Source organism: Schistocerca gregaria, chromosome 2, assembly GCF_023897955.1.
Source record: "Schistocerca gregaria isolate iqSchGreg1 chromosome 2, iqSchGreg1.2, whole genome shotgun sequence".
NCBI classification, from domain to species: domain Eukaryota; kingdom Metazoa; phylum Arthropoda; class Insecta; order Orthoptera; family Acrididae; genus Schistocerca; species Schistocerca gregaria.
This window is the reverse complement of record NC_064921.1, coordinates 611,462,051-611,486,934: the sequence shown is the minus strand read 5'-3', so window position 1 is coordinate 611,486,934 and position 24,884 is coordinate 611,462,051. Positions and strand designations below refer to the sequence as shown.

Here is a 24,884-nt window from a genome sequence, read left to right as displayed (position 1 = left end):
TTTCGCCAGTCGCACGTAGAGTTCACGATGCGACACGGAAGTGCTAATTATCTCCCGGTTTCCCATGTGCACGAATGTGGCACGAAAGCGGCGATGCAGCCACGGAGTTGTAAAACTACCATAGGCTACCATAAGTAACGGTATCCTACGGTAGTTTTCCTAGCAGATAAGGTCATACTCACGCTACCTGTAAGTTGGGCGTGTTGCATACTATCGGGCGTTACCTCTTAACGACCGATTTCCTTACGAATGCGATCAGTGTCTTACTAGATAGCTCTAAAGACTAGAAGCGCTGAACCGTCTAGAAACTCAGTGAGGATATATAATGGGCTGGGTAACCTACGGAACATTTTTGTTCTAGATTATTATCCTCCTGTCAGTTACTTAAGAAACAACAGTGCTTATAGCAAAACTGAAATTGTCAATGTTTAATTCACATTTTACAAGAAAGTTGTTGATTCGCAACATGGAACACAGGGATGATGCAGTAAAAATAAAGAAAACAGTACAGATTTGTCATATAGTGCAAGAAAACACAATTTCCTCAACAAAAAAGCAAAATAAAAAAGTGCAAACCAGAAATATATCAACGTCGCTTCAATACTTCCGCGAACTTATATTCAACCTGTTTCTGTTATTCATAAGCAACTTTCTCATTTATCAATAGTAACTGGAAACGTCTGCCGTTTATCATGATGAGGAACGTTCTATTGAGTACAAAATAACAACAATAATCATACAGGGTGTTACAAAAAGGTACGGCCAAACTTTCAGGAAACATTCCTCACACACAAAGAAAGAAAAGATGTTATGTGGACATGTGTCCGGAAACGCTTCATTTCCATGTTAGAGCTCATTTTACTTTCGTCAGTATGTACTGTACTTCCTTGTTTCACCGCCAGTTGGCCCAATTGAAGGAAGGTAATGTTGACTTCGGTGCTTGTGTTGACATGCGACACATTGCTCTACAGTACTAGCATCAAGCACATCAGTACGCAGCATCAACAGGTTCGTGTTCATCACGAACGTGGGTTTGCAGTCAGTGCAATGTTTACAAATGCGGAGTCGGCAGATGCCCATTTGATGTATGGCTTAGCACGGGGCAATAGCCGTGGCGCGGTACGTTTGTATCGAGACAGATTTCCAGAAAGAAGGTGTCCCGACAGGAAGACGTTCGAAGCAATTGATCGGAGTCTTAGAGAGCACGGAACATTCCAGCCTATGACTCGAGACTAGGGAAGACCTAGGACGACGAGGACACCTGCAATGGACGAGGCAATTCTTCGTGCACTTGACGATAACCCTAATGTCAGCGTCAGAGAAGTTGCTGCTGTACAAGGTAACGTTGGCCACGTAACTGTGTGGAGAGTGCTACGGGAGAACCAGTTGTTTCCGTACCATGTACAGTGTGTGCAAGCACTATCAGCAGCTGATTGGCCTCCACGGGTACACTCCTGCGAATGGTTCATCCAACAATGTGTCAATCCTCATTTCAGTGCAAATGTTCTCTTTACGAATGAGGCTTCATTCCAACGTGATCAAATTATAAATTTTCACAATCAGCATGTGTGGGCTGACGAGAAATCGCACGCAATTGTGCAATCACGTCATCAACACAGATTTTCTGTGAACGTTTGGGCAGGCATAGTTGGTGATGTCTCGATTGGACCCCATGTTCTTCCACCTACGCTCAATGGAGCACGTTACCATAATTCCATACAGGATACTCTACCTGTGCTGCTAGAACATGTGCCTTTACAAGTACGACACAACATGTGGTTCATGCACGATGGAGCTCCTGCACATTTCAGTCGAAGTGTTCGTACGCTTCTCAGCAACAGATTCGGTGACCGATGGATTGGTAGAGGCGGACCAATTCCATGGCCTCCACGCTCTCCTGGCCTCAACCCTTTTGACTTTCATTATGGGGGCATTTGAGAGCTCTTGTCTACGCAACCCCGGTACGAAATGTAGAGACACTTCGTGCTCGTATTGTGGTCGGCTGTGATACAATACGCCATTCTCCAGGGCTGCATCAACGCATCAGGGATTCCATTCGACGGAGGGTAGATGCATGTGTCCTTGCCAACGGAGGACATTTTGAACATTTCCTGTAACAAAGTGTTTGAAGTCACGCTGGTACGTTCTGTTGCTGTGTGTTTCCATTCCATGGTTAATGTGATTTGAAGAGAAGTAATAAAATGAGCTCTAACATGGAAAGTAAACGTTTCCGGACACATGTCCACATAACATCTTTTCTTTCTTTGTGTGTGAGGAATGTTTCCTGAAAGTTTGGCCGTACCTTTTTGTAACACCCTGTATACATATATTTTTATGTTTGTGCACGTAAACTGCACTTGCATCAAAAATAGTTGATTTGGTTACATAAAGGAGCAGAAGTTAACGATTAACTTATTTTTATTGCTTATGAAGTGCAATATATATTCTGTAAGGATATAAAATATAGTGCATGCAAAATATTGAGGCTGGTATATGCGCAGACGGAGGGCACGCCTCGGGAGGGTGCCAGTGGTGGAAATGCTGAGTGTTGGAGGGGAAGTGCCGAGTGTTGGAGCGGAAGTACCATTCTAAACTGAAGCCTACACTCACACATTTTTTTAAAATATTAAGCAGGGCCCCTTCATTCCCACACATGCATGGTGACCATTCAAAAAGATCTGTCACCTCTACTTTGACTAGTATCTAAAAAGAAATCCGCCGAATATGCAGCGATTTATTTTCGGCTGGTTTGTTAATCATTTGTGACTTTCAGAGAAGTGTCACGAGTGGGGAATTTTGAATGAAACCTACACATTTCTCTTGTTTCCATGTTAACATTTGCTTCTTTTGCCAAAGGAGTCTACGCAGTCTCACGTCACTAAAATATTGTGCAGACGCCATTGCGACAGAATTCTGAAGCAGTGGTTTATTAAGCGAGGAATTGAGGAAAACTAAGGCCAGTATCCTATGAAAAAGCACACCATCGAAACGTGAAATCACTTCACTTTTGCTGTTCCAAAACTCATAGCGTTCTCGTTTCATCAGCTATTGATTGCCCTTAAAATTTACACTCTTTCATCGGAAAAGACTGTAATTAGTGGAATACGACGGTAGATAATGAACTTTTGCATAGTGACCATGTTGTTGTTGTGGTATTCAGTCCTGAGACTAGTTTGATGCAGCTCTCCATGCTACTCTATCCTGTGCAAGCTTCTTCATCTCCCAGTACCTACTGCAGCCTACATCCTTCTGAATCTGCTTAGTGTATTCATCTCTTGGTCTCCCTTACGATTTTTACCCTCCACGCTGCCCTCCAATACTAAATTTGTGATCCCTTGATGCCTCAAAACATGTCCTACCAACCGATCCCTTCTTCTAGTCGAGTTGTGTCACAAGCTCCTCTTCTCCCCAATTCTATTCAATACCTCCTTATTAGTTATGTGATCAACCCATCTAATCTTGAGCATTCTTCTGTAGCACTACATTTCAAAAGCTTCTATTCACTTCTTGTCTAAGCTATTTATCGTCCACGTTTCACTTCCACACATGGCTACACTCCAAACAAATACTTTCAGAAACGACTTCCTGACATTTAAATCTATACTAGATGTTAACAAATTTCTCTTCTTCAGAAGTGCTTTCCTTGCCATTGCCAGTCTACATTTTATATCCTCTCTACTTCGACCATCATCAGTTATTTTGCTCCCCAAATAGCAAAACTCCTTTACTACTTTAAGTGTCTCATTTCCTAATCTAATTCCCTCAGAATCGCCCGACTTAATTCGACTACATTCCATTATCCTCGTTTTGCTTTTGTTGATGTTCATTTTATACCCTCCTTTCAAGACACTGTCCATTCCGTTCAACTGCTCTTCCAAGTCCTTTGCTGTCTGTGACAGAATTACAGTGTCATCAGCGAACCTCAATATTTTTATTTCTTCTCTGTGGATTTTAATACCTACTCCGAACTTTTCTTTCGTTTCCTTTATTGCTTGCTCAATATACAGATTGAATAACATCGGGGACAGGCTACAACCATGTCTCACTCCCTTCCCAACCACTGCTTCCCTCTCATGCCGCTCGACTCTTATAACTGTCATCTGCTTTCTGTACAAATTGTAAATAGCCTTTCGCTCTCTGTATTTTACTCCTGCCACCTTCAGAATTTGAAAGAGAGTATTCCAATTGCGAGCAGCAATGTCGCGATACGATAAACCGAAATCGCGATAGTCTACAATCCGACCTCTATCAGAGTCGGAAACGTGATGGTACGCATTTCTCCTCCTTACATGAGGCATCACAACAACGTTTCACCAGGCAACGCCGGTCAACTGCTGTTTGTGTATGAGAAATCGGCTGGAAACTTTCCTCATATCAGCACGTTGTAGGCGCCAAAATTGTGTGAATGCTCTCAAAAGCTAATCATTTGCATATCACAGGATCTTTTTTCTGTCGGTCAAATTTCGCATCTGTAGCACGTCATCTTCGTGTTATAGCAATTTCAATGGCCAGTAGTGTATAAAGCTACAAATAAGAAAAAACGAAATTCTTTTACTAAGTAGTTTCTGTAAAATCGTTTGAGAACGACCGCAGGGTATGCGTGTCGATTCCGTCATCGCCGCTCGGCCGAAAGGTGGCAGTCGCTTGTTGGCTTCCCCTTCTGAAGATACGGACGATTTCGCTCAGCGCTTTGGATGAAAACTGGTCACTGCGCATCGCCCACGGTATCCTGCGCGAGTTATACACATTAGACTAACAAGAATGATATGTGGTTCGAATTATGTGAAAAAAAAAACAAAGAGAAGTCTCTGTTCCCATTTTCTTTCTTACATATTTATTCATGTTTCTTCCCTACCATTTCTACTTGTACTACCGGTAAGGCCATCGTTTACTACGTCATTCATGTAATGCACCAAAAGCAGCTTATTGTTAGTAGAGCGCATCTCTAGACACTACAAACTAATTAAACGCCTCAGTATGTACAGATACGACTCCTACAAATTGCGATTGGGTTGGCTGCCAGTGAGCCCAATTCAACAGCGCCGTCTGTTCTTCAGCTACTGGACCCTCAAGGCCCGGACTCAACAATGTAAACAAGCAGCCGTTACAGAACTGTCTTTCGGTACCCACGTGACAGTAGTCAGTCGTCTGTGATCAGAAAGTAATTCGCGTAAACTGAGAGTGACACATGTGGGCTCGTGCTACATGCAGTAGTAATGTTCTTTCTCTGCAGCGTATCCAGCTGTCGGCTTGGCGTCGATCTTTAGTTTCTACATGCTATTTGATTAACGGCTTTGTCCTCCCTAGTTAGTTTCAATACAAGACGCTTATGGTATCTAGTTTTTTTCTGCGGTATATGGAGCATCTTGATCCAGTTTCCACAACTGTAGTGTCACCTTGGACGAAATACCAGGGACAGCTGAACTTTTCTTTCTATTTTAAAAACCACGACCGGTTTCGAGCACCAGGCCGTTAACCAGAGGTATATGTCAAGCGTTCTGAGAGAACACAGAACGATTCGTTTAGATAACTGAATGTTTGTGTCGTTACATTATCGTAATGAACTTATTGAGAGAGCTGCCAATATTAATGCACTTCTCCTTGTTCAACTATTGGAGAAACGGGCTTTCGACGATTCTGAATGTGCCCAAAGCCATGAAGCGTGTCATTGTGCGATTAAATATAGACTGCTAGGTTACTAGCAATCGTTCTCGTTAGGAATAAAATCCACAGAGATTGCCTCTGTTGAAACAACTCTTCAGGAACTTTACTGCCGTGTCAACGAAAATTTTAAAACATCAGATCTGGTTTGCTTCACAGTAAAATTAATACTTCAACTAGCATTTCCGAGAGTTAAAAGTTTATTTCACATTTTTACTATGATTTCCTCCCCCAGATCATATAGCCTGCAATGATTTCCATTAAACAGAAAGCTGCAGATGAACAAGTGAATTTGTTTACAAGATAAGAAACACAGACGTTGTGATTTAGAAACGACAGTTAGGGAAGTACAGATTGTGGGCTGACATACAAGAACTTGTACGGGTCAACAAATTTTTATCTACTACTTCCCCTCGTTTAATCATTTATTCTATGTATTAATTTAATCCAATCAGTTTTTTATTTCTTGGAGTAAATTATTAAAAAAATCTTTATTTGGCTTCTAGAAGCTTTACAGTACAGTATGTATAGGAAGTTTAAGGCACTCCTGTTCTTTTAGTTATTTTTATTGTCTGATTATTGTTACGAATAAATAAAATGTTACGCGTTTCTATACTTATTACAACTATAAAAGGGCCTCTAGTTCACTAAACTTCTGTAAGACAAACTGAACGAGAAACTTGTAACCTATTCGAAATATATTCTTGTGCATACAAAATTCAAAATTCGCCCTACTTCCGCTACGAAACCTAAGCTTCTGTATTGGTGTTATGCACTTATGAGGCATTGCTCGCTGCTTTCGTTTTATTTTGGGAACGAATTTCATTGGCAAGTCTAGAGAGAGTTGCACTTTAGTTATCAACGTATTCCGCATACATAACATTTATTCTGAAGTGACTGATAGGAACACAAGAGTATATCACGGGTAAAAGTTCATCAGTCAAATTATGATTGATGTTCCGTCGATATTTGTGATAGATTTACTTGAAGAGCCCATACAAAAGGTAGATACGTAATCTGAATGACTCGGCGGGATTTTGAGACGAATAAACTTTAAAGACAACTGTTTGATTGGCTGTAGTATACATCTGGCATTGAAAGCTATAACACAATGAGGGTGAAATATAACAAACTTTAAACTGGCATGAACTGTACGACATGCTTCGATATGCAAGTGGTATGCATTTCAGCGCAACTGCAAGAGTGATGTCGTCTGTAGTCCGTATAAAGGGTGTAACGGATCGAAGTGCAGTTTTTTTTTTTTTTTTTTTTTTTTTTTTTTTTTTTTTTTTTTTGTCATCAGTCTACTGACTGGTTTGATGCGGCCCGCCACGAATTCCTTTCCTGTGCTAACCTCTTCATCTCAGAGTAGCTCTTGCAACCTACGTCCTCAATTATTTGCTTGACGTATACCAATCTCTGTCTTCCTTTACAGTTTTTGCTCTCTACAGATCCCTCTAGTATCCTGGAAGTCATTCCCCCATGTCTTAGCAGATGTCCTATCATCCTGTCCCTTCTCCTTATCAGTGTTTTCCACATATTCCTTTCCTCTCCGATTTTGCGTAGAACCTCCTCATTCCTTACCTTATCAGTCCACCTAATTTTCAACATTCGTCTATAGCACCACATGTCAAATGCTTCGATTCTCTTCTGTTCCGGTTTTCCCACAGTCCATGTTTCACTACCATACAATGCTGTACTCCAGACGTACATCCTCAGAAATTTCTTCCTCAAATTAAGGCCGGTATTTGATATTGGTAGACTTCTCTTGGAAAGAAATGCCTTTTTTGCCATAGCGAGTATGCTTTTGATGTCCTCCTTGCTCCGTCCGTCATTGGTTATTTTACTGCCTAGGTAGCAGAATTCCTTAACTTCATTGACTTCGTGACCATCAATCCTGATGTTAAGTTTCTCGCTGTTCTCATTTCTACTACTTCTCATTACCTTCGTCTTTCTCCGATTTACTCTCAAACCATACTGTGTACTCATTAGACTGTTCATTCCGTTCAGCAGATCATTTAATTCTTCTTCACTTTCACTCAGGATAGCAATGTCATCAGCGAATCGTATCATTGATATCCTTTCACCTTGTATTTTAATTCCACTCCTGAACCTTTCTTTTATTTCCATCATTGCTTCCTCGATGTACAGATTGAAGAGTAGGGGCGAAAGGCTACAGCCTTGTCTTACTCCCTTCTTAATACGAGCACTTCGTTCTTGATCGTCCACTCTTATTATTCCCTCTTGGTTGTTGTACATATTGTATATGACCCGTCTCTCCCTATAGCTTACCCCTACTTTTTTCAGAATCTCGAACAGCTTGCACCATTTTATATTGTCGAACGCTTTTTCCAGGTCGACAAATCCTATGAACGTGTCTTGATTTTTCTTTAGCCTTGCTTCCATTATTAGCCGTAACGTCAGAATTGCCTCTCTCGTGCCTTTACTTTTCCTAAAGCCAAACTGATCGTCACCTAGCGCATTCTCAATTTTCTTTTCCATTCTTCTTTTTGTATGTGTACCTTAATATGTACACACGTCAGTGTGTTCGTAATTTTTTTCTCTGCATCGAGTAGTCATCCCACAAACACGTCACGCAATGCTTTCTGCAAGGTCGTACCTGCACCAGTATAGATCAACCATTTTGCATCCACACGTTCACATGTACCTGGAGGTACCTAAGAACATTCGACTTGTAATGGCGGTAATAACAAGTCTGTAAATGACGTTAATACTGCTGTAACGTTGTACACTACACTGCACTCAGCCACTAACAAAAGTATAAGAACCGTTGCCCCGACCAGCTTCTTTCCACATTTGTTATCCATTGAAAATATCTGGTATTTAGAAATCGCATTTGAATGTTGTTTGTTTGTGAGAAGCTCAAGGAGAAACATATACCTGGAATTTGACACCGGCAGGATCGCGACCTATCAAGACTCTGGTTTATCGTTCCACGATATTGCTGTTCGCGTTGGTCGAGATTTCGCAGCTGTCATGCGAATATAGGAGCGATGGGGTCAAAAGGGTCATACAGGGTCTCAACAGCCACACGCCGCTAGCGCCCAAGACGACAGACTCGATGTTCGCTCGGCCGTCAGATCGCACAACCCCCTTCTACATCTGCATATTTATCTACACCTTACTCCATAAGCCACCACATGGTGCGTGGCAGAGGGTACCATGTTTCACTTCCTGTCCCTCTCCCAAATAGAGGGAGGGAAAACGACTATCTATATGCATCTGTACAAGCCCTAATTTCTCTCTCTTTTTTCTCTGTTTTTCTTCGTGGTCCTCGTGCGAAATGTACACTGGCAGATGTTGGAATATTGTGCAGTCAGTTTCAAAAGCCGATTCTCTAAATTTTCTCCGTAGCATTCCACGAATAGAACTTCGCCATCACTCCAGGGATTCCATTTTGAGTCTCCTGAAGCATTTCCATAACACTTGCGTGTTGTTCGAACCTGTCGGTAACAAATTTAGTAGCCCCTTTAACCCGATCTGGTGCGGATCCCAAACTCTCGAGCGGTACTCAAGAATGGGTCGCACTAATGTTCTATATGCGGTCTTCTTTACAGATAAACCACACTTTTCTAAAACTGTCCTAATAAACCGAAATCGACCATTCACCTTCCCCACTGCAATCCTCACATGTTCATATTGCTGTCCAAAGTTACGCCCAGATATTAAATCGATCTGACTGTGCCAAGCAGGACACTACTAATGCTGTTTTCGATCACACCAGCTAGAAATTTTGTCTAAATCATCTTGTGTCCTCCTGCAGTAATGGAAGGATGACACCTGCTCGTCGCCACGACACCATCAGCAAACAGCAGCAGATTGCTGCTGACCCCGTATACAGAGAATGAAATGATATATAGGAACCTATTCCGTGTGCTCGTACCTTCGTTAACAGCCTGCAGTGGGGCACCGTGTCTAACGCTTTTTGTAAAGCTAGGAATATGGAATGTGCCTCTTGCCCTTCAGTCATACCTTTAGCCAAGAAACTGACTTGTGACAGGACAGTAAAGACGGCTGCAGCGACAGTAACGCGCTCAACGACAATACTGGACACATGGCAGGCCTGTCGTACTGTCTTCAGGCGAGTACAGGTTCTTCGTACAGCTTCGCGATGGAATGAACGTTGCCAGGTTTTACTTCGGCCTCATATGGGTCTGACCCCTGGCGTGATGGTACGGAGTGTCACTTGGTATACAAGACAATCATCACTGGTTTACATAGTGGGTAATTTGGAGAATAGACACTACAGTTTTGAAGCGTTAAAGTTGGATACTGTGCTGTATATTCAAGGTCTCCAGGGTGTTATCTTTCAACACGATAACGCAAGACCGCATGCTACCAGTACTGTCACGGCTTACCTCAATACACAGGGTGTACGATTTTTACCCTAGCCAATACTGTCTACAGGTCTGTCACCCAACGAAAACATCTGTTTAGCCATGGGTTGCTGAGAGATTGAAACGCCACCACTCGCTAGGATCTGTGACGAGCTGTGGCACAGAAGTGAAACACAATAGAATGACAAACCCATCTATGCCATCCAAGCTCAGTTTGCTTCGGTGCCTAGCCGGGTCAGAGACGTTGTTGGTGCCAGAGGTCGCAGCTCTGTGCGCTAAAATTCGCAACACGTGTGGTATCATCTATCGATACCACCACACAGGCGTCAAAGTTGTCAATGTAACTACAGGTTTCCGTCAGACGCCAACAGCGATCGTTCGGGGTCTGGCAGGCCCAATGGAACATGCATGCTGAGCCACGCCTCCAGCGCCTCTGGACTATAAGCGTGCTCTGCCGCCACAATAGAGGGCGCTGGTGGCAGCCCCACACCCCACTCGCACCTGGAGACTCCTCGCTCTGAGACGCTACGCAGACGCCGCCTATTCGTGGCTCCGACGCCACCGCTCGTGCTTTCGTTCTGCTAATGTAATAGCTGGACTTATTTATTGCTGCTTATTTGTAATGAGACTTCATACGCTTGAAGAAATACAAGTTATGTAAATCTTCTGACTGTTATGTTACCTTGTTCACTAATCATTAACACTCCTGCTCAGCTTTCCTACAATCGCAGTTATGGTACCTCTCTGCAGCCTACCTCTCCTTACCGTTGTGTACAAATATACAACCCCATGTATACTTCCAAATCGTCTAGTAATTTAGTCATGTATCCTTTCTGCTCTAATGCATACACACAATAAGGAGAATACTGTTATTCGCTTTCATTCCTGGTGTCGAAATTTTGATGACCAATGTAGATAAATTAGCAACCCAACGGCAGGCTAAAGATTAATATCATGAACGATAGTATGCTGAAACATTTACATCATTTACGACAACCAGTTCCATTAGCACCAACGTCGTTAGCAAACAACAAAACAGCTACAGAATATCTTATCAAAATAGTATGCATGATGTTAATTAAATCACGGAAAGTTTCGAAATTACGGGTTCAAAAAAAGCCTTGATATAAAATATCTTTAAATTAAGCATATATGTACGTACTGTAGGGAAGACCAGGGCAGAACGGACTACCAGGATATAAGGGCCTCGTTAGTCTCATTTCGTCTATATGTGTTATAGTGTGCTGAAATTGGCAAGTGTCTTATGTCTATTGTGGCTTAGTAAGGTTGCTACTTTCGTCGTGCACCGGTTACATAGTCTGCCTATAAAATTGAGCGAATTACCCGATCTCTCATAACTTACTGGACCGTTTACAACTAAGCAAATCTCTCACAGTTTTTTCTTCACAATCAATGTTGAGTCCACCTAAATCAGGATATGTTTAGCTATGTTCATGTACATTGCAGTCGGAGAAAAATTGTTTATGGTGGTCACTGACTATTTTCTCAATAGATACGCTTTGGGGTGCAACGGTCTACTGGTATAGTCCGTTCCGCCCAGGTTACTTTTTATTTGACGGACTCTTCCCCATGTTTTGTCTTTCTCGTTGGCAGCCGGTACGTCATTATGTATGTAAAATGGAGATACAAAGCTGGTCCGCGAAAAACATTCATCCATCAACAACTCCACTGCGTCAAGATTGCCTACTTTTAGCCCGTAAAATGTTACGCCAATAGCCAGAGTTACACCAAGGCAGAAATGAATGACACGAAAGAGAGGTAAGACCGCTGTTCTCGCATCATCTCCCTATATGAGTGGTCTACTAGAAGCGGACAAAAAAATCTTCGGAAGCTGAAGAATCTAAAAACAATAGAGCAAAGATCTGGCTGCTAGCTCGAGAAGAAGAAAGTGAAAGGACAAGAAAAAGGCCTCCCACCGAAGAAGAAGAAGAAGACTATAGAAAAAGAAACTGACTCTAGAGAAAATGAAAATTCGAAGACTACAAAGATGTACCATGTATACATTGCAAGGACTTGTATTACACTTCAGTTGAGGTTTGGACTGCACGTCATAAGATCACGCACTGCTCACGTAACTTGTGTGCTGGCATAGATAGTGAGGACGATGAAGACCAGATTATCTGTAAGACGTCTCATCGAAGAAATTAAATAGAAAACCAGGGTCCATTCCACCCTGTATACGGGCGGAACGGAGTTAACGATACATTCTTAGTTTATTAATATAACAAACGAAATATATTCTTTTATGTTATCTTCATTTGAAAATTATATTACAAAAATGTTCGTATAAACGGCTCCTAATTTTTCCGAAATGTTTTTTCATCGCTGAGATCTCAAACATTTGCTCCAAACGTTAGGCGGGTTGTTCCGCCCTGGTCTCCCCTATGTGTTCACAGTAGATGCATCGTGTAGTAGTGAGCAACACTTTTGTAGACGTAATTGTTTCTCTAATGAACTAACTGCTACTATTGCATTTGTATGCACGAAAAGTAAACTGAGTTAGGAATAAGTGCCATTTACGTTGAAACCACAGTTATGCACAGCACCGATACATTAATGTGACCACCTGCCAGAAGCCTGAATTACCACTTTTGCAGCGCGAAATATGTAGGACGAGAGTTAATGGGGTTCTGGAAGATACCGACAGGGATGTGGAGCCTTGCCGACTCCAGTTCGTGGCCAGCTGCTTTTGGTTTCTAAGTTGAGGATCCATAGCACGAACAGTTGCCGGCCACTGTGGCCGAGCGGTTCTAGGGCCTTCAGTCCGGAACAGAGCTGCTGCTACAGTCGCAGGTTCGAATCCTACCTCGGGCATGTATGTGTGTGCTATCCTTAGGTTAGTTAGGTTTAAGTAGTTCTAAGTCTAGGGGACTGATGGCCTCAGAGCCATTTGAACCATTTGAACCACGAACAGTCCCATCGAGATCGTCCCACAGATTCTCGATTGGGTTTAAATCCTGGGAATTTTGTGGCCAAAGGAGTACGGCAAACACGACTTGGGGCCCTTCGAACCACGCACGTACACTAAGAGCTGTGTGACACCTGGCATTCTCCTGCTGGTAGATGCCATAGTGCTGAGGAAAAATAAACAGCATGTAGAGGTGCACTTATCCCCAAGGATAGACGTTTATTTGTACTGATCCCAGAATGACGAAATAACCCAGGGAAAGGCAACGAAAACATTCCCCACACTTTAACGCTCCCTTGTCCCGCCTGGACCTTTCCGATGGTTACTCCAGGGCCGCACACACCAACGGCCATCTGTCCAATGAATTATGAAATGCATATCATCTGAAAAGTCTGCCTGCTTCCACTCAGTGGACGTCCAATTGTGATGCTGACGTGCAAATTCCAGCATTTGTTGCTGATGAAAAGCAGTTAAATGATTCAAATGGCTCTGAGCACTATGGGACTTAACATCTGAGGTCATCAGTTCCCTAGAACTTAGAACTACTTAAAACTAACTAACCTAAGGACATCACACACATCCATACCCGAGGCATGATTCGAACCTGCGACCGTAGCGATCTCGCTGTTCCAGACTGAAGCGCCTAGAACCGCTCGGCCACTCCGGCTGGCAAACAGCAGTTAGATTGGGTCCATGAACCAGGCAACTGCTGCGAAAGCCCATACGCAGCAACGTTCACTGAACGGTCGTTGGTAGCTCCTTGGTTCATCTGGAGGATTAGTTGCTCGACAGTTGAACCTCTATTCGCTTGTACACACGTCTACAGCCGTCGTTCGCCCCCGCCGTCTTATGGGCTGTGGTGCGCACTTCAAATGGCTCTGAGCCCTATGGGACTTAATATCTGAGGTCATCAGTCCCCTAGAACTTAGAACTACTTAAACCTAACTAACCTAAGGACATCACACACATCCACGTGGTTGTTTTACGTTAACGTCGAACGTTGTCGGTGGTAATATTAGTGTGAATGGGACATGTCTTTGCGAATGATATGGATTTTTAACAGCTGCATGAGCAACTGGAGTAAGCTTCGCTGCGGCGTCGTACAGTTAAATGTCTCTGAGGCCCTGTGTCAGCGGATGGCTGAATAATATTCCATTTCCGTGCAAGATGAGGTGTTAAACGATATGTTTCTTTTGCCGATTTTGCGAAACGAGTACTGAGAGAGATCCAAGCGACCATAAAATAGGCTTTCTGATTGGTCACAGGACATTCAAATACTCTCTGACTCTACAACTTTCTTGCTTAACAAGTCTCACTATCGTATTCGAATGTTGATAGCCGGGTGTTGTGACCGAGCGGTTCTAGGCGCTTCAGTCTGGAACTGCGCGGCCGCTACAGTCGCAGATTCGAATCCTGCCTCGGGCATGGATGTGTGAGATGTCCTTAGATTAGGTTTAAGTAGTTCTAAGTTCTAGGGGACTGATGACTGATGTTAAGCCCATAGTGCGCAGAGCCATTTGAATCGTTTTTTGAATCGAATGTCGATAGTTTTTTTAAGGTACCGAAAGTAGAAATATTTCATAGCTAAGCGGGTACGAGGTCGTCATATAAAAGTAAAGAATCGTATGGTTACGTCTTTGCTTGCTATGTCATATGCCAACTATTTAAAAATGACTTCAGTAAGTTATTATATACAGCGTGAGCCACGTGAAACGTAACATTCCTTTTGTTTCGTGAAAAGTTGAAGTTATCGAAACGAGGTTTTCAGAAAATGATAGTACGCAGAGGGTCACATAATGTTGCTAATCATCCTTGCCTTGTATCAATCGAGATATTGAAGCAGATATTTCTTTAGGTAAACGTAGCGATGGACTTTTTAACGAATTCGAACTCACTTGAAAAAACAAGTGTGTTTTTAATTTTGTTTTTGAAACTCCGTGCAAAATTATCCTAGTAATGTGCTATAAATGCCTACTGCAGTGTAAACCCCGCCAAGAGAAGCTCTGATACTTAGTTGTTGTATCAAAACTTTCGACTCTTTCCAAAAAATAAAAATCAAAATTCACTTAAACATGAAGACGTGCACATATCTGGAATAGTTTTCCTAATCCACTTCTGCTACTCAAGAAGTTAACATATAGTAGTTTCATTTATAACAATCGTAGATGATCCTGTATCAGTGTCGTACACGAGGAAATAGCACCGTAGCCCTATCTTCTTGATGCGTAATATAACAATGGAGCCTTTGACTTATTTACACCAGAATAACTGATTCCAGACCTCTTGACTTTCAATTTTAGCACAATTTAGAAATGCTTTTGCAAATGTTTCAACGCCAACATTAACAAGCGTTCTATCATTGCACTCTTATTTCTCGGTTGACACAACAGTTAGAAGTATTAACAACGCAACAAAACCACCAGCCTCTCCACCTTAACATCATATACCGAAAACCTCGTTTCGATATCGAAATAAAATGGGTACTGCGTCTTACGCGACTCACCCTGTGCACGTATTGGACCAAGGAAAATGTTTATATTACAGATTGGATCTCTTCAGTGCCTGTAAAGTGTGAGAACCTTGGTTGTGGCAGTGTAGTGCTTTCAGGTAATGTCATGTGGAATGTCTTGGTAACGCAACGGAACTTTATACAAATTAGCCTCTCGTTTCAGTTTGATTATGAACTTGCTGTTTTCAAGCGTGAATAGAGAAATACGTTGATTGAGTCGCTAGTAATTCTTTGCAGACAGATTTTCTGAAATCCAGAGTAGACAAAAGCACTCACGAAATGTGACGGAACTGGCGTAACTTCGAAAGTACAATAGTAGAGTCTCACAGCCGTATCTAGCCACTTAGATGTATAGCATAGCAATTTTCTGAATGAGAGTCCTTACAACAGTTACCAGAATACTATCCACGTCATGTTCCTCACCTTTGCGACCAGGGCGAGCTGCAGTTCCAGCGTCGACGGTCATTTTCGCGTGCTGTGGTGCAGCGGCGGCAAGGGTTAAGACAACGTCCGTCTATTTTCCTACCAGCCGTTGCACTGAGGGCTCTCGCTACGATGGTTAGGTAAATTTCTCACCCAAATCAATTAACAAGATATCACAGGGATAAAGTAACCGATAAACAGAATTCAGAGTTTTCTTATCTTTTTATCTCTCAAAGACACTTCAACGGGGTTTTTCAGTAGCAATTACAGTCATTTTGACGTGCACGGGAGGACAATTGACAGTTAAATTTTATGTGATAATTTTCGCATCCGTTAGATAAACACGATGCTACTGAAGATTTTTTCATATTGTGTGTCGCAGTTTCGGGTTACTGAATGAACCTCTGCTATTTCAGTATTGTTTCACATTATATGCAGGGTATCTTGGCAATAACCTAATGGAAAAAAAACTCATGTTTCTGAAGTAATTGCATTTTTGGTTAGATGTTTTAATACGTGAGATATTTATAGCATTTCTGAAGACCTCTACGCCATCGTCATTTGTTGTGTGAGTTATACCCATGTGATATTCGAGATTTTACCTAAGTTTTCATTTTATCAATGCATGAGTTAACAAAGGGGGCGGGTGCATATAGTACACATACCACATGTTACTGGCCGTCAGCTTATCCGTAAAGTACTGCCTAATATTTCGGGGGAATATTAAGGGTAATCAGTTTTCAGTTGAAAAAAAATATGTTTTAACCTTGTGTAGGGATGATAATGTAGTAATTTTAACGAACTGGAAATAATTGTCATTGAAAACAGCTAGTTATTTTATAACGGTAGAATATTATTTACCAACATTTCTGAGACCATTACCCCTGAATGAGACGATATAGAAACGAATATCCAAAACCAAGTTTGGTATCTAACTAACGTTTAAATTGGTAAAAACTGTTTAAACATTCTTGTTTTAAACGTTTCAGGAAAATACACATCATTTCACTAGCGTTCAAAATAAATTCACATGTTTTTGTAGATGTTATATTGAACTAAGAAATAATGGAAGTCTATGGGGTGATCGTATTATTGATCTCCTATAGTCATTTGTATATTCTGTTTAATTTCTGCCTACGCACACCGTAAATCGTGTTCCAAGTTCCATCGATTCTTTTCTTTTACATTCGTTGCCACCATGGACGCAAAACTACTATCGCACATGCAAGTTGGGGCTTTATCTGAAAATATTGGATACTCGTCATCAATCTTTCTCGAAAATGTTACCAGTTCCGTTTTAGTGAAAGCCATCTCCAGTGTGTTGTTTTCATGTAGTCCAAGAAATTCTGCTTTGGCGTGAAATTTACCCTCTGAAAACATCCCTTCGTCGACTGAAAATCGACTTAAAACACAGTCGAAACATTTGTCAATTCTGCAGTTCTGGGAAATAGTTACTGATAGAACTGGTAAGTGCTGACTTATTTCATGTGTGAATGAGCATTTTCCACTGTTAGCACCGAGCATTGTCATCAGTTTTGGCTTCTGGAAATATCAAAGCGTCTTTAATTTCAGCACTGCGCTGGTAAAGCTCCAGTCTGCGAGGACAACTGGGTACTTTATGCTGTGCTATCAAAATATGCACCGTATTACCGTACAAGCCAACGTTAAGGGTATACATGGTGAGTCACCTAAAACTTACACAGGAAATATTGCAGAAGTGGAAACTACTATTTATGTGCGGTTTTCGCTGAATGGGTTGGTAGTCAGGGGCTGGTATTACTTACTGATCAACAGATCGTAATAATACTTAGAAAGTGTACTGTTTGTGCAAACATACGCTTTTCTAAATGAAACAAAGCCTACTGACATAAATAAACTAAAAGTAGGGTTAATTAGAATGTCAGTGGTATTTGTTGCATGAATATAGTGCGTCGTCCAATACCTGTGGGAGCACGCACTAAAGAACAACGCAAGTGCATACACTGATTATGTGGATTCTGACCAGTAACGAGACAACTGGCCATCGCAGATTGTGTTCAAAATGACCACTGGCAGCAGCAATACACACTGCCAGTCTGGCATGGAACGACTGGTGCGCATGTGTTAGCATTTCAGCGAGACGTCCGAGCAGGCTGCAGTAACACGTCGTTGCGTAGCATCGGGTGTTGTTGGTATGTCCTTGTAAGTAGCGTCTTGCACCTTTCCCTTCAGAAAACAATTTACAAGCCTCAAATCTGGGGTAGGAGCCAGTCAAGGTACTGTTCTTCTTCATCCAGTCCAACGATTTGGAAACAGTTCGTGAAGATATGCAGTAGTGCAGAGACGGCCGCGGCGTGCCAAGCTGCACGCGTGCACAGATGTGCTGCACGCGTGCAGTCCAGGGCTCGGTCCGTCTCGCCACTACTCGACTTTCCTCGGTCTTTCCCGGCACTGCTCGGCACGGCGCGACATTAGACTAGCTGTGCAATACATCTTTTCATCCGGCATAGGGTGCGTTAGTTGGTTCGTAGTGGCAGCCATGTTTATTCCTCGATATTTTTTACCGATTCGTAGGAAGTTTATAAGTACTGTAGAGTGGTTGTTGCAATGGAACACTCACGCACAAAGAGGCGGGGTAGTGACACAACGCCACGAGCCTTCTGGGCTGAATGGGAATTGCAATATTTTTTCGAAGAGAAGATAAAATTTCTCAATGTCTATTATGCAGTCGAATACTTGCTGGGCACCGCAAATTTGTAATAGAACAGCATTATAACACCACATACAAAGAAAGAACTTAATGATTTAGTTGGGGCTGATAGATCAAACAAGTTGGCGGAATTAAGAAGACGTAGTGTTATGCAGCGAGACGGACCGGACGTGAGTACCCCTTACAAATCTTTGTGTTTCTGATGTTTGTATTCGTACATATTTGTCGTTATAATTCGAATTTAGAGTTCACTCAATTTTTGTTTCCTTTTTTTTTAGCCTGCAACCGAACCTGTCTTTAAGAGCAAGCTACAAAATAGCGCTCAAAATACCAAGAGCGAATAAGCCTTTCAGTGATGGTGATTTCATCAAGGAGTCTATTGTTGAGGTTCCGGAACTCTTTTACGCCACTGGAAGTAAAGAAGTTTAGTGAAACTAGTCTTTCCAGACAGACAATAGCGGATGTCTACAGGCAATTAATTGATAGTGCCTGCTAGTTTATTGCATTCTCGATTGCTTTGGACGAGTCGACCGACATTTCGGACACAGCACAACTAGCGATTTATGTTCGTGGAGTCGACACAAATTTGCACGTGACGGAAGAACTGTTAGATTTCGTACCAATGAAAGACACAACGAGGAGTACCGACTTACTAAAAGCAGTTGAAGAGGCAGTTGAAGCGGTTGACCTGAACTGGAAAATGTTAGTTTCGGTCACCACGGTTGGAGCGCCAGAAATTCGAGGGCTCAAAATAGGCTTGTAGCACTGTTGTGTAAAAAACTAGGACGATCGACGTAAGATTTGTACGGAATCATTGTTTTGCACACCGAAAAGCTCTTTATGCTAAATATGCAAATTTGGAGCACGTGATGAAGTTGGTAGTCACCATAGCAAATGTTTTGAAGTCGTATGAGATAGTACACCGTCAGTTTCAAGTTTCTCATGAAACTGAACGAAGAGTACGGAGATGTTATTTACCACTGGGAAATACGTTGGTTAAGTCGAGGGTCATGCCTCGAGAGATTTTTCAATTTAAGACCCGCTGTTGTTGAGCTCCTGAAGAAAAAAGGAAAGGCAGGGTCAAAATTAGAAGATCCAAAATGGATTGCAGACCTCGCCTTTTCAGTTGATCTGACTGCACACTTGAACGCTCTCAATAAGACGTTGTAAGGTGAGACGGAGCTTATTTCTGATCTGATGAAAAAAGTGGATGCATTTAATAAGAAACTCGCATTGTGGAAGGAACGACTCATGACAAAGAATACCGCCCATTTTCCTACGCTCTCTAAAGTCAGAGAAAACGCAACTTCTGACGAATTCGTTTCTGTGTTGGACGAACTACAGGCACAATTTTGTAAACGTTTTCAGGACACTGCCAGTCTGACATCTGTTCTTGAACTATTTTCTAGACCCTTTGCCGTTTCAGTGCCCCAATGCATTTGCAAATGGAATTGATCGATCTGTGGTGTAAATCCCGTTTAAAGGACAATTTTTTTTACGAAGGTTTTCCTCGGGAAATGAGGCTGCAAAGTTATATCAACGTTTGGATCGACATACGTGTGCGAAAGGTTTTTTTCGATTATGAAACTAAATAAGTCACGATTACGTGGCAATCTGAGTGATGAAAATACGAGAAACTGTCTACGTTTATCCGTGTGCCGTCAGTTTGTGCCGGATATGAACTTTATCAAGTCTACAGCGAACCAAAAATAATTCAATTAATGGTGATAATTTTGTTGTATTTGTCATATGTTTTGTTGAGAATTATAGTTATTGCAAATTCTGTACAGTAGTTCCAGATAATAAAATTTGCTTGTTTCACATGTAGTTGGAACGACTTATTCCACATCGTACTGCATGCTGTGGACTACTTTTACGTCCGATCCTATATCTCAGCTTAAATGTTGTAAGAATTTTACGAGTGACGATGTGAGAAGCACGATATTGTTGGTGTAATGCAGTTTCAAACCCAGCGTTATTGTTATTTTTCTGCAGCCAACAGCCAACAAAGATTAAGTATTGCTCAACATGATGTGTTGAACAGAGCTTAATGTTATCAAATGTCGTAATATGAAACTAAGCCACATGCTAGCAGGGTGGTATTCTTTACGCGAATGCACTGTCGCATGCGGCGTGTTCGTAGTTCAGCGCATGCGCTCGCAGTTAGCTGGTGTGGTAGTGGGGGACGTGGGACGTCAGAATGGAGCGATCCGCATGCGTGTGATAGCTCGGCACGCGTGCATGCACACGTGCCGCGTTGTTGGCCGTCCCTGCTGTAGTGCTTCGTGCACAATGGACTGGACACCTATCATGTTGGTACTACAGATTCCTCCTAGTCTGGAGAGGAATATTTTCTAGCGTCCGTGGAAGATGATCTGTTAATAGACCGCGACGCTTGCGCGTGTTCAGTGTTACGTCTATGAAAAACGGGCCTATGAGCTGATGGTTCACTATCCCACACCACACGTTTACACTCCATGGTCGCTGACGCTCCACCTGGCGAAGCCAACGGGGATTGTCGACAGACCAATAGTGTATACTTCGGTGTTTAACCTTGCCATGACTGGTAAACGTGCCTTCATCACTAAACCAGACACTTACCTGACTCATGTCACTTCCAATCGCACAGGAGCTAACGTGCGGGCAACTGCAACAGCAGCATTAACATTAATTCCCCCCTCTCCTGTACCCTCTTGTTTCCTATTGTTACTTTGCTTAGGTGTTACACTACCACTTTCACATAACTGGTTGAAGAGGTTGATAAATGGTTGCCGAGAGGGTCTATTGCCACTTTCACCGTACAAAAACGAACTGCCTTCTTTCTACACTCTCCACACGCCATGAGCAAGTCGGCTTTTTCTGCATTGGTAAATCACATCGTCCACTCAAGACGCATGGCTTGGACTTTCACACGTTAACTGACTAGCAACTTGTATTGCACTCAAGGAACGCAGGAGCACACTGCAAGGAAACAAACAACATCGTACCAAGCAACTACGTAGGTTGAATGACACAAACAAGAGTAAGAATGGAAACTTTTCAAAATACAATCTCTCTTAAAGACTCGCACTGGAATCCTGCAACAAACACTACTGACATTCTAATTTATCCTATTTTGGTCTGTTAATGCCAGTAGGCATCGTTCCTTTTTTAAAAAAAATATGTTTGCACCAAGAATAAACTTTCTGAGTATTATTACAAAATGTTTATTGGCTAAGAGTACGAGACCATGACTATCAATCCATTCTGTGTAGCACTTTCCATTTTCGCAAAATCTGCGTTGCAAGTTTTAGGTGATATGTCCTGTATATTTCTCTAAATAAATGTGCAACATACGCTACTTGGGAAATACATAATCTGTTGCTTTGGCATGCAAGATTTTCTCTTTTCCTGTCCTCCCCTGTCCTTCACGCAGCACCTTGTCACGTGATAGCCATCGTACTTGTTGTGGAACAAGAGAGCATCGAATCTGGCTCCGACCTCTTTTCGCGACTCCTGTGTTTGTTGCACTACCTCGGGTGTGGTTTACAATCTTCGCTACCTTTATGAGTATATTATAAACAAACAGGTGGAAGTGTTTCCACTGCCAAAGCGTAATAATACAAAATGAAATGGCTGAATTTTTCATTCGGAGCAAATTCTTACGCGATTGTGTGGGTAGCGAACGCCCATCATGAAGCTTGTTACGTCTGTACGTGCACCTACCAACTTCGACCTATGGGTCTCTTTTTCCTCTAAAAAGTTCTTCACTGATCGGCAGATGTTCTTGTCGTGTGTAGTTGTGTCCAGTGGTACCGAGGACAAGTATCCTTCTTCCGTGCCGTCATCTTTTATATATCTAACATAGACAAGCTGCTGTAAACATGGTACGATGTTGCTAGAGTCATTTAACTACATTGGATAAAATGAATTTACTTTTTTTCTTTGAGTGTTTGTCCAAAATATCTAAACTCATGTCCTCGATACGACTTCTGATTGTGTAGTTGGAGAGAGATATCTTGTTTATCTTTCCCACATGTTGCTCTCCTAGAAGTAGTTTCACAGCATCCATATGAGTAGCTCATCTCCTATTGTATGACGTTTCTTCATTTCATCGATTCGAAGAACGATTCCGTGTGAAGTTTCGAAACCAGCTTCTGCTGACAGGAAAAATTAGCCAAATGAATAAGTGCATGCACTTTTCACTGCGTCTTCTTTGCGTTTCAACAATTTAGTGTCTTTTCTAGCAGATTCTGCATGATATCTTCCAAAGTGGCCTTTCATTAATGTGCTGGGTTTTATACTCTCTGCTGTCGGCACTTCACAGCGCAGAACGCTCTGGAGTTTTAATTGGCTTTATCAGCTATCATGGTAATACCCCTTTGGCGAAAAGCTTCTCTGTAAGGTCTTTTTTCCTGGTGGCAGGGCTTCTGAAAGAGGGAAAACAATCTGAATTACGAGTACTTAAGGGCAAGATGCGCACAATCATGTACTGTTGGAAAAAAGTGTAACAAAACTGCGACATTGTTTATCAAGAATGATGTTTGCTGTATTGATGGATTTATGGTTGCCTCTGTCTGCAATTGAATTAATGCAATTTATACTTTGCAATACACGTTTCGCCTCCTTTTATTTTCAACCATCTTTAGAAGCTGGAAGTATATACATATTTACACGCAACTTATGCTGTTTATTTCGCTGCATATGGACGTAATCTGAATATCAACAATATGCTCTTGCTATACAGGATGATTATACATAAAGTTCCACTTTCAAAACGCTGTTAAAGAACGAACAACTGACCAGAATGAAATAAAAATTGATCATAGTATTATCAAAGAAGTGGTAACGTTACAGAAACTAAAAAAAAGTGACGAAATTTTTACTACTAGATGGCGCTGTAAGGGGCAGAATACGGAAAATGAAAGAGTGCGGTATACTGGTGTTCCTCAGTTTGTGTCTGAGCCTCTCGGCATGACTGTCTCAATTGGTATCGTTTGTTGCTGGTAAAAGTCTTTTACAAGAACAGGGCCTGTGTGCCAGTAGCTCTGCAGAAGTTCCAGACATTCAAAAGAAGGCGTTGGTCCGATATCTGCCAAGAATCTGACTACGGAATTCAAAAAGATAGGTTTTTGAAGTGCAATGTGGAGGAGGAGGTCAGTGTTTAACATCCCATCGGCAACGACGTCATTAGAGGCAGAGCACAAGATCGAAGTAGGGAAATCATGGAAAACCTAAATCAGGATGTCTGGATAGGGTTTGAACCGTCGCACTTCCGAATATGAGTCCAGTGTGCTAACCACTGCGCCAACTCATGCGGTAAGTGCAATGTGGCAGTGGGAGGAAAATAATATTTTTCCAGTGCCAGCAGAAGGGGTGACTCTAGCATTGCGGGAGTGGTCGAGAGGTGGTGTGCTAACATGCGATGCACGGGTAATTGCTCGAACTTTGAACATGTCTGTGAGCATTGTGCATAAAATGCTAGGCAAAATCATATATTGCTATCCATACAAGATCAACCACGGTCAGAAGATGCTTCATACTGACCTGACAGTAAGACGAACGTTTATGATTTCTTGCTCGTATGGAAGTGGACGATGAATGGCCATGGAATATTGTGTGGACAGACAAAGCCCATTCCCATCTTCAAGGACATATCAATACACATAATTGCAGAATATGTGCTACGGAAAATCCGCTCGCACATCAACCGGTGCTGCTTCATTCTGCAAAGATCACTATATGGCGCGGGTTGGTGGCATCGTATATGATAGGACCAAATTTTTTCAGGAAGCTGGGCCCTGTGGGTCCTGTTACCTGTACCATCACAGATAAAGGCTATGAGAGTCTGCTGAACACCAACGTCTTCCAACCCGTCAACTGCGTGGATGTGCGGGTAGGATCTTTTTTATGTAAGATGGCGCTCGTCTGCACATTGTACAGCCAGTGAAGCAGCTGCTACAGAGGAATTTTGGAAATGCTAGAATTATCAGCCGTTCTTTCCCTGATCTGAATGAGCTTGACTTCTGGTTGTGGGATTATCTGAAATACGCTGTGTTCTGTGCTTCGGTTACAAACGGAGCAGAATTGAAGGCACATATTGCGCAACATATTCTCAACTTGAACCTTGAGGCACTATGAGCTGTTGTGAACAATCTGTTTCTCGTTGTAGACTTACGACAGTAAACGGTCGACAACCATTTTAAAATGTCTCCCAACAGTCTCACGACAGTCAAAAATCGATTTCATTGTTGATTTTGTTGCAGTTTTTGACTTCAGGTCGATTAAAGACCGATTTCACGTAGCATTTTATACTTTTTTGGCCTCACGACAATG

The 24,884-nt window shown here is 42.1% G+C and overlaps 1 protein-coding gene across 1 annotated transcript in view; it reads right to left on the bottom strand.

The window, feature by feature from the left end:
• The window catches only part of LOC126336256 (sialin-like), a 65,557-nt gene extending 49,561 nt beyond the window's left edge, over positions 1-15,996 (bottom strand). Inside the window, exon 1 of the mRNA XM_049999752.1 lies at positions 15,881-15,996. Within this exon, the coding sequence (XP_049855709.1) occupies positions 15,881-15,923 (43 nt within the window). The 5' untranslated portion in view covers positions 15,924-15,996. The remainder of the gene's footprint in view (positions 1-15,880) is intronic.
• Between the last annotated feature and the right edge of the window lie 8,888 nt (positions 15,997-24,884).